This window comes from Sinohyriopsis cumingii, chromosome 10, assembly GCF_028554795.1.
Source record: "Sinohyriopsis cumingii isolate HCF-2022 chromosome 10, ASM2855479v2, whole genome shotgun sequence".
In the NCBI taxonomy this organism is placed as follows: domain Eukaryota; kingdom Metazoa; phylum Mollusca; class Bivalvia; order Unionida; family Unionidae; genus Sinohyriopsis; species Sinohyriopsis cumingii.
The window spans coordinates 5,690,422-5,702,032 of NC_142970.1; the positions used below are offsets into that span (position 1 = coordinate 5,690,422).

The 11,611-nt window shown below is 39.6% G+C and overlaps 2 protein-coding genes across 2 annotated transcripts; both read left to right on the forward strand.

Moving 5' to 3' along the window:
• The first annotated feature begins 7,826 nt into the window (after window positions 1-7,826).
• On the forward strand, window positions 7,827-8,231 carry LOC149789522 (protein CFDP2-like). Its single transcript, XM_089972616.1, has one exon. It carries the CDS (start codon window positions 7,827-7,829, stop codon window positions 8,229-8,231), a length of 405 nt encoding a protein of 134 aa, XP_089828742.1.
• Window positions 8,232-8,951: 720 nt separating this feature from the next.
• LOC149789523 (uncharacterized) lies at window positions 8,952-9,866 on the forward strand. The gene has a single exon (XM_089972625.1). It carries the CDS (start codon window positions 8,952-8,954, stop codon window positions 9,864-9,866), a length of 915 nt encoding a protein of 304 aa, XP_089828751.1.
• Window positions 9,867-11,611: the final 1,745 nt, after the last annotated feature.

The following is an 11,611-nucleotide window of genomic DNA, read 5'->3' on the forward strand; positions in this document are numbered from 1 at the left end:
ACTTTTTATTGTTGAAAAATCTACCATGTATTGGTAATATGTCAAACTTTATGATCAATCCTCAGTTGTAAAAGTAAGCAAAACGATTGGTGCAGTTGTCAATTATTATTCAGACATGCAAAAAACTTCATGTGTGACTTCCATATCTACTGCAAAGGCATGAAACACATTTTTCGTACTCTTATTACGTGTACTAGGTACACCATCATGCAGTATTGCTGTTCAGTGTCCGACTGATAGGAAACTTAAGAAGAAAAAAAAAAAAAAAAAACAAGCAAACGAAACATATCACATTGTATTAACTAAACTCAGTATGATTATGTAAGCGTTTGACTCCTTAGACCAAGCACCTGTCAACTTGTTATTATTTAGCTATGTTACACTTTAAATGATACACATATTCATGAGAAATCTTCATCTGTGTGAAAATCACGATGATCAGTATACACGTCTAAAATTTCACCTACTACACAGGTTGTCAATTAAATGTCCAGCAAGAAAAGAGAAGGAGGAAAGGCAGTGCAAACTTTCAAGTACTTGTCAGCATTCATACATGACACTCATGCAAGAAAATGAGCTTAGATTTTCAATCTTACGTATGCGTAAGTCCATTTTTATAATGTTGGTAAACACATTTAAACTATGTACAGATGATATCAGATTTCAATAAATAGAAGTATTCTTAAATTTGCTCAACATATTTTTTTTCTCTTTTCTTCAGATCAATGAAGTGAAGAGTAGTTCCCACATGGAGAAAGAGGGACTTTCTAGAACCACAGTGTGGAGTTGGACACTATTATTACAGACAGGCATGTTTAGAGCAGAAATGGATCAGAGAGAATATGAGAGCCACACACTATTATGATGTGTTACATGCAGACAAAAGCATGTAGATATTGGAATATTTGCTACACTGCATGATACCATTTGATAAAACTCGCATGGAAGCACGTATAGTAATGTAACAGTTGTATGTTTAAAGTTATATTAAAGTTGGAGTGAACATATCACTAGGAATACAGTCAGCTCCCTCCTCCATGGCCCTATACATAAACACACAGAAGGGAGAAACTAGCTAAAGAAAAGCAACTCGAACTTGAAAGATTTCAATTAAAAAAAACGCTAACACATATTCTTTTTTGTAGCACATGATCAAAATCATTTATCGCTACAAAAATTATTATTATTATTATTCATTCATTAATTAAACTTTGATTTATATGTATGTTAAATTGAATACTAATTAAGTCTTTTTTTTCAATTCCATTAATTCTCTTTGGTAAATTGTTAGTATGAATATAGGCAGTGCATGACATTTTTCAGTTTCTTGAATTACTGGGGTAAAAATATTTTTTCTTCAGACTATGTTGAAGAAATGATGGCAGTGCTGGATGAAGTAGTCAAGAAGCCGTAGTCGGTCGATATACAGTTATTGACACTTCTCTGGAGCCATGTATCTATTATGACTGAAAATAGAATATAAAGCAAATTTTTCAACGTGAATAAAGTTATGTTATTTCATGTATCCCGATTTTCTGTTACTTATTTCATGTTTTCAGAGTCAATACCTTTAGCATAAAATTAGATTTGACTAAAACCAATGTTAGGAAGCTAAATGACTCAAATGTGAACACGAACAGACATCAATATGTTTTAATGTAATTGTATAAAATCTGTTCCGGAAATGAAATTACAGAGGATTAAAGAATATTTTATGAGAATTTCCAAGATAATGGATGAATAATTTTAGCACGATCTATTATCAAAATGAAAGGTTTGGGTAAACATTCCACACTCAAGTAAAGTCATAGTACATGTACATTTTGTTAATAAAGGAAGGTTTTTATGAAAATGAGTTTTAAGCATAATTTTCACATATAAAGCAATCACTTGTCCCTAATTGACCCTGATAGTGGCACCAGATCTATTGTAAGAATATTTTATGTACTTGGACAGGATTTCCCTGCAATTTCCATATTGCTGAATGTAGGCACAGTATGTTGTGTCCAGGACATATTCATCCAAGCAAATTGTACGAAATCTGGAGTGATCAATGATATAATCAACCCTGACCTCCTCAGTCTTATTCAAAATCGTAATCTCTTTACAGCATCTACACTTCTAGACTATTTCTTTACTGTTGCAATTTCCACAGGTACACCAATATGCACGATAAAATACACTCCATCATTCATTATTGTGTTAGATAGCAAAACTTGTGGATAAAATTTATGAGAAGTTCTTGCATGTTAAAGTATGAAATATATGCATACGTCATGCATGGTTAGACTTTTGTTCTACCTTTTGTAACACAATAATGACTATTTAGTCAGCAATGCATTATTCTCAAGATGTGTTTCCCCATAAATCTGTATACTTCCTCTGCCACTCGTATTATACACCGATACAGACAGAGAGAATATATGCTTGCTAAAAATCTGGATACACCAGGTCTATGATCACTTTTTCTTTTTAATAAAATTATTACATTTTGCTATCTGTGGAGGGTAGTAAACAATCAAACCCAAAATACATCCGGGGTCTGCATTTCATCATGGTTTAAAAGAACAAACTTGTCATAAAGTTAATAAAGTTTCTACACGAAAGAATAATAATAATAATAATAATAATAATAATGATCATAACTACCATACTGATAATAGTAATTACTAGAATGAATAGCCCAAGCGCTGTTCAGCCTCATTATGCCCTATGTTCCCTTTAGGGCCCTCGTCCACATTCTCGTTCGTTCGGGCTTAAATTGGTACTGATTAACCTCAGACAGCAGAATCTTCCTAAGATTCATTACGTTCGCCATCTTCTAGGAGCTCACCTTCCTCACACGACGAAAATGAGCATGACAAATTTGCCGCAAATTCGCTAGAATCGTCACTAGATTCAGCCATCATCACCATATTCGCTGAACTTGAGGGATTTCCCGACAGTACGTCGCTTCCGGAAATCCTATTATCACCGGAAGTATAAAAATATATCCAGAACGTTTTCCGTAAAACATCGATAAACGTACACATTATCTTCATTTTCTTCTCTGAGATAAAATATGTAATTTTAATACACATTTCTGAGTTATTTAGCGAAAAATGAACATTCTGATATATAGTGTGTATTACACTCTAGTAGACATTTAAATGCAGATACAAACTTTTGCTTTTTATTTCCTTGCAAACCTCTATAGGCTTTTATTTTAATCCTGTAATTTTATTTAATCAGCTTCATAACTTTTTTTTTCCATTGTTCCTCCAAAATAGCTTTATAAAATAATCCATTCCCAAAATATCTCTATGCAATTGTAAAAACACCAAAGTTTTAAAATAATTTTAAATTAAATAAAATGAAGTTTAAAGTTTTTAAATATTTGTAATAGAATTTTATAGTGCCATATTTTCAACCTTTTGGGTTTGCAAATCTAGATACAAACGTATGATCTAGACAAACAATTAAATTAAAATTGAAAATTTGTTTTGAATTAATTTTGATGCTAATTAGCAAATTGATGTAATGCATGTCTAAAATTTGAAATCTCTTATTCACCAGGAAAGAGAGTTTGTTCCAGTACTACGGTCGTTATCAATTATGCAGCAAACTAAATCCTTTTATCCCGTCTCTTTCATTGTTATATAATTCTCCATTCCTCTTGTCTTTTTGAATATCCCAATAAAGTCTAGTAAAATATGAAAGTTACAAAAAGTTCAAATGATTTTCTCCCATCTGTCTTACAATGCTCAGTATACTCTCCGCTGATCTGGGATTTTTAAAATGCCCAACAGACTCTCCACTGATCTGGGATTTTTACAATGCTCATTAGACTCTCCTTGAATCGAGGATTTGTAAATGTATTGCTTCATATTTTACTTAACCAGTTTCCTTGGATACAAGTTTTCTCCTATATAATGTGTTGGCTAATTAAATTTAACATTTTGTCTCTACATTCTAAATTTTGAAAAATGTCCTTGTATCATAGACTTTGCTGTTAAGGTATTAAATATTTATGTCCAAATGTTGAAACAGCATCATGCCGCAGCATAATCTGGATATTGGGCTTTTTAATGCATTCTCTTGTACGAACCAGATATCAAAGCTTGCTGCTTTCGATTTGCATTTGCATCAATTTTTTCACTTTGCAATATCCCATTATTTTATCGCTCTTAATTTATAAAGGAAAAGAATCTTTTAAACAAGAATTCAAACTACGTAAGTTAGTCTAGACATTAAATTGTTGTTTTGGGCACAAATTAGATAGCTTTAATTCTGTGTCTTTACTTAATTGCAGGATAATTATTTGCATAAATTAGGTAAATATTTTAATTAGGTAATATTGTAAAAGGTGCTAAAATGTGTTCACCGAAAAGTGTATGATGAAGGGCAGTGCTGGTGAGTCAGCTAATATACTGGTTTTAAAATCATTATATGATAATTACTGTTAGTTGCAGAAATTGCTAATGAAGGTTTAAGACCAAATACATGCTATTGGATTACATAATAATAATAATAGTAATGAGGACTTTGTATAGCGCTTAATCTTTAGAAGCTCTAAGCGCTTTACAACATTAGACAACACCTATAAGATTAAAAAAAAACCACGTATAATATGATTACAAACACAAACACCATGAAATTAGAAAACACACAAAATCATGCTGAAAATCTTTAAGGTAGGAAACATTATTAGGTCTTTGAGTTTGTTCTTGCAGTCGAAATAAGTGAGTTTTGAGAGCACACTTGAATGTGATCACTGTGTCTTTGTGTCTAAGTTCAGTGGGCAATTCATTCCACGTTGCTGGGCCCTGGTATGCAAAAGAACGCAGTCCATATGACTTTGTTTTCATAGTCGGAATAATGAGTATACGATTATCAGAAGAGGAGCGTAAGTATCTTGCTGGTGTGTACACGTGGGTGAAGTCGGATATGTATGTTGGACTAGAGTCCATCAGTGAAACGTAGCACAGAGAACAAAACAGAAGTCCTGCAAAAAGTAAGTGTCACTTATATGTCTTCAAACGCATTCCACTAATTATTTATAATCTTTCCATCTAGGATTAATATCTGGTTATAACAATATTAGTAAAGATCCACACAAATCAGAAAGTAGCAATATATTCGACTAATGTTGAAAAATATATCTCGTTGTTTTAACCTTTCATTATTAGACCAATTTGGAAAAGACGTTTTCAAAGTCTCTGTATTACTAAAAGTAAGGGTTTTAAGCGTTATCTGGTATGGGTCAATATGGCGGACGCAACATATATAATTTCACAAAAATAATACAGAATTTTGTGGAAATAGAGGCAAAATATTTGAGACAAGACATTTACCCACATGATTTTTGGATTTCAGTGAAAGGTTCAATAAAAATAAAATAGCTTAAGGCTTATTAATTGAAGTAATATTATAAACGATTACCAGTATTGCTAAAAACGATTACCGGTATGTTTAAAACGTCGCGAAACATTTCGGAGTAATTTCCTTGGTGATCGCCATGACTGATACATAAAGATACTTTAATGCTAATTGATATATTTTGTTTTTTGAATTTATAACTGTAAATCAATATTTATATATCTAGACCCATAGGATTATTATAGAAAAATAGGATTGGCTCAGCTTATGATCCTGGTATTAAATTAGGCTATGTAGAATGCGTATAGATTATGATATATTTTAACGATAATCTGGAATTAAAGGAATCAGTATGATACTAATATGTATGAGAAAGCAAGGCAGAGAATTATACAACGATGAAGCCTACCGACATGAATACTTAAACAATAAATGGTGGAGAATAAGGTAACTGAAGTGCGTGATCATTGGCACGCGACAGATAAATCCGTTAACGATTGTAATCAGTAAAGCAATTTTGACACTAATATTACAGCAAAGAAATAGATATGTCGGGTGATCCATCTGTGGTAATCATCATATATGTTGGGTGATCCTTCCATGCTAATCAGCATATATGGTGGGTGATTCTTCCATAGTAATCATCATATATGTTGGGTGATCCTTCCATGGTTATCATTATATATGTTGGGTGATCCTTCTAAGGTAATCGTTATGTAAGTAATTTTTGGTGTTATACAGGTGTCCGAATAAATGACAATGATTTAAACAATTAACATTCAAACTGCTGAAATATACAAATTTTCCTTCCCTACTACTTGTTACACTTCGTAGTAACACTGTTTGAATTGTTTGCTATAAATGTATCAAAAACCGTTTCCTCGTATTCTCTTGCCCAACTGTAAAAACTCTTTTATCGTCTTCAGTGGTTTTTTTCTTCTTTTCTTTCTGTTCAACCAAATTTCGTCTTGATTACATTCTTCACATTATTGCACCTGAGGCAAAAAGTAACTATCTTGTTACATATTGGATGATATACTTCATTATTGCTTATCCTTTTACTCACCACGAGAACAATACTGTTTAACTTAGTTACGACAACTAACATAATAGAGACTGTAATTCTAACATGCTTCAAAACTCGACGGTACACTAGCTTTTCTTAGAAAGCATTTGAAACAAGCTCAAGTAAATTTACACCAAATCCATTCAAACTACTACGGATGATTAATCCCGTTGTAATTCCTTCAAAGTCTAAACTACCAGTCTTATTTGAAAATATTGACATCCAAGCCTTTATCCATTTAAAACATGTATACATTATTTTTCACTTCTCTGACACCTATGTATGTTCTATATCCTAACAAAATTATTATTTCTTTCCTTTCTTATGAGCCACAAATTAATTCTGTTGTCTGGATCGCACCAATGGCCTGGTGGTTAGAGCGTCCGCCTCGGATGTGGCAGATAGCGGGAACGAACCCCGGCCGAGTCATAGCAAAGCCTTATAAAAATGGTACTAAGAGCTGCCTCGCTAGGCGCTCAGCCTAATGAGGTTAGTGTTAGTGTTAGGACTGGTCGGCCTGGTGTCAGGATGATATTAACCGGTGGGACATGATGCTACATGTCTGCGGCATGATGTCCCAGTGCTAGACATCTCTATAATCTGCCTCCCTGCAGACATGGTAGCTATATGACTGAACAATCCCTGACTCACCGGAGGTTTGAGACCCGTCGGTTACCCTCAACTGGTTTGGCTGGCAAGTCGAAGCCATTACCCATGGTGTGGCCGCTGCGCATGCTACAGCTTCTTGGAGCCACAGGTGAAGACCAAAGGTGGACTAGCTACCCCCAAGAGAGTACGACTGCTACCCCTACCGGAGGTAATACCTTACACCCCTTACACAATTGCATGTGAAGACTGGAACCGGCGGACTGCCCGGAGGAATCGCCAGCTGGTCAACGGGCAGGAAGGCGGAACCAGCAAAGCGATGTGGAGCGCTAATAGCACGGCAAGACACGTAGGACGCCTTGGTCATCCACTGCATCCAGTCTCCATTTCAGCCATCTTGACTATCTCTTGCAACTGGACAAAGTGAAGCCTGGACGAGAGAGTGAGTCTGACGCAGCGCAACTCTTCCTCACCCTAAATCCAACTCACACGCAAGTCATTTATGTCATCACCCATGCCCATGTCCTGCGGCGATGGGTGAGTTGCGACGCGGCAGGTGTGGATGCACTGTCAGCCGTAGTGGCGGACCTGCACGCAGGCGGCGCAGGCCATAGGATCGTCTTCCATTGATCTGAAACAGAAATGGATGTCAACAGCGGTCTGAGCGACTAAGCAGACCTCTTCAGGATAGCGCTGCTTACCTCCATAGCCCGAGGAAGGGGCCAGAAAAGGTGTCAAGTCGAGTTTGGTGAATAAGTTCTTCATCTTACCAAAGGGAATTAATGACCGGTTCATAATGCTGAAGCTACCCTTACATGGAAAAAGGCAAGCCACACTCATTAGTGCTTACGCACCAACCATGACCTACTCGGAGGAAGCCAAAGACAAGTTCTACCAGGATCTGGAAACTCTGATTGCTTCGGTACCAAAGTCAGACAAGCTGTTCATTCTTGGTGATTTTAACGCCAGAATTGGTGCGGACTACATCTCATGGAAGGGAGTTATTGGTAGACATGGAATTGGCAACTGCAACAGTAATGGACATCTACTCTTGAGAATGTGCGCAACATTTGATCTCCTGGTCACAGATACCATCTTCCGTCTGCCTAACCGCAATAAAACGACTTGGATGCACCCACGGTCTAAGCATTGGCATCAGATCAACTACATCATAGGAATGACAGGCAGGATGTCCGTGTGACCAAGGCCATGTGTGGTGCTGACTGCTGGACAGACCACAGGCTACTGATTTCCAAGATGAATCTTAAAATTCAACCTCCCAGACTCCCACAGGGAATTAAGGTCCCAAAACTACTCAACGTTGCCAGGCCGAAACACAAAGAAAACCCAAAAGGTTCCACTCGCTCTTGGTGCGTGGAACATACGCACTCTATTGGATCGTGCACAGGCTGACAGACAAGAAAGAAGAACTGCCCTAATTGCAAGAGAACTTGCTCGCTACAAGATAGAGATAGCAGCCCTAAGTGAAACTAGCTTGGCCGACGAGGGCCATCTGACTGAAGTTGGAGCTGGCTACACCTTTTGCTGGAGTCGACGTGGCACCGATGAATGCCGTGAGTCTGGAGTTGGATTCGCTGTCAAGTCGAGTTTGGTGAATAAGCTCTCCATCTTACCAAAGGGAATTAATGACCGGTTTATAATGCTGAAGCTACCCTTACATGGAAAAAGGCAAGCCACACTCATTAGTGCTTATGCACCAACCATGACCTACTCGGAGGAAGCCAAAGACAAGTTCTACCAGGATCTGGAAACTCTGATTGCTTCGGTACCAAAGTCAGACAAGCTGGTCATTCTTGGTGATTTTAACGCCAGAGTTGGCGCGGACCACATCTCGTGGAAGGGAGTTATTGGTAGACATGGAATTGGCAACTGCAACAGTAATAGACATCTGCTCTTGAGAATGTGCACAACATATGATCTCCTGATCACAAACACGATCTTCCGTCTGCTTAACTGTAATAAAACAATTTGCATGCAACCACGGTCGAAGTATTGGCATCAGATCGACTACATCGTAGTTCGTAGGAATGACAGGCAGGATGTCCGTGTGACCAAGGCCATGTGTGGTGCTAACTGCTGCACAGACCACGGGCTACTGAATTCCAAGATGAATCTTAGAATTCAGCCTCCCAGACGCGCACGGGTAATTAAAGTCCCAAAACGACTCAACGTCTCCAGGCTGAAAGTCTGCAACAATGAGCAGGCTTTGTCTGAAGCTCTGACAAGCCAGCTAGAAACCACAGCCTCTAATATAAACGACGTAGAGAAATGCTGGATGGCCCTCACACATCTGGTGTACTCTACTGCATCTGAAACCCTTGGCGTCACTGCGCGAAAGCACCAAGACTGGTTTGACGAGAACTGTGAAGAAATACAGTCACTGCTAGAGGAGAGGTATCATCTACATCGTGCATACAACATCGACCCCAAGTCCGCTGAAAAGAAAGATAGCTTCAGCAGAGTCCGCGAAGCTGTGGAGAAGAAACTACGCGAGATGCAGGGCACATGGCTGAGCCGAAAGGCTGATGATATCCAGTCCTATGCCGACAGACACGACATAAAGAATCTATATAGTGCTCTTCGTGATGTTTGTGGCCCAGTAACATCAGGCACAGCCCTACTCTTGAGCTCCGATGGCAGCACGCTCATAACCGAAAAGGAGAAGATACTGGATCGCTGGGCGGAACACTTTGACGGTATCCTCAACAGACCCTCGTCCATCAACGATGAAGCGATCAACCGTCTACCCCAGGTGGAAATCAACGATAGGTTGGCTGACCCTCCAACAGTGCTTGAAACTCATAATGGCCATTGAATTCCTGTCTAGTGGAAAAGCTCCAGAAGCAGACTCCATCGCAGCTGAGATCTACAAGTCTGGTGGGCCTAAGTTAGTGGGAAGACTAACAGAGATGTTCTGTGGCATGTGGAAGATGATACGTATACCCCAGGAATTCAAAGATGCACCCATCATTCACCTTTACAAACGCAAAGGCAATCGTCAATCTTGCGACAACCATAGAGGAATCTCTCTACTCTGCATCGCTGGCAAGGTCCTCGCCAGGCTACTGCTGAACAGACTCACAGAACACCTTGATCATGGTCTACTGCCAGAAAGCCAGTGTGGCTTCAGAAAGGAGAGAGGCACCATCGACACGATCTTTGCTGCCAGGCAGTTGCAAGAAAAATGTCTTGAACAAAATGTCCAGCTATACACCACCTTCGTGGAGCTGAGTAAGGCATTCGACACTGTCAGCCGGGAAGGCCTTTGGAAGATCATGGCCAGATTTGGATGTCCAGAAGTCTTCATTGAAATGGTGAGACAGTTTCATGATGGCATGCTTGCCAGAGTCCAGGACCAGGGTAACTATTCCAAACCATTTGCAGTTACCAATGGTGTGAAACAAGGATGCGTCTTAGCCCCCACTCTCTTCATCCTCATGTTCTCCACAATGTTGATGGATGCTTTCAAGGACAGCGATGTTGGAGTAGGTCTCCGATACCGTCTGGATGGGAAGTTGTTGAACCTGAGGAGGCTCCAAGCCAAAACTAAAGTCCAGGTTGAGAACATTCGCGACCTGCTGTTTGCAGATGACTGTGCCCTCAACTCCAGCACGGAGACAGGCATGCAACAGAGCATGGACCTTTTTTCTACAGCGTGCTCCAACTTCGGACTCACCATCTCTACCAGCAAGACCGAGGTTCTGCATCAGCCAGCTCCTGGAGAAGATAACCTGGAACTATCCATCACTGTCAATGGCCATAAGCTCAAACATATAGGCAGGTTCACATACCTCGGCAGCACCCTCTCACAAGCAGTCCACATAGACGATGAGGTCAACACAAGGATTGCCAAAGCCAGCATAGCATTTGACAGACTCCGCTCAAATGTCTGGGATAGGAGAGGCATCAGGCTTGCCACCAAACTCAAAGTCTATACAGCGGTTGTTCTCCCCACCCTCCTCTATGCTTGCGAGACATGGACTGTGCATAGCCGCCATATTAAAAATCTGAACCACTTCCAGATGAGCTCACTGAGGAAACTACTGAAAATCAGATGGCAGAACAAGGTACCAAACACAGACGTACTCACTAAGGCCGGCATGACAAGCATCCACACCATGCGGTGCAAGGCACAACTCCGATGGGCTGGCCATGATGCCCACATACCGGTAGAACGGCTACCTAAGAAGGTGTTCTATGGAGAACTACAACAAGACAAAAGATCTCACGGTGGTCAAAAAAAGAGGTACAAGGACACCCTCAAGGCTTCGCTGAAGAACCTAGGCTTTGATCCTGAGAGCTGGGAGAGTGTCGCTGATAACCGATCTGCTTCGCGCAGTCAAGTCAACGCTGGTGGGGAAGCTGTCGAGCAGAAAAGACTGGTGGACGCAGCTGAAAAACGTGATCTGCGTAAATCCAGGAACAGCAGTTCCGGAACTCCCGGTCAGCAACATGCACATCCATGTCCCCACTGCAGCAGACTCTTCCGGGCCCGGATCGGACTGATCAGCCATCTCCGGACCCACCCTCAGTGAATCGATGACATTAATTGGTCCTCAT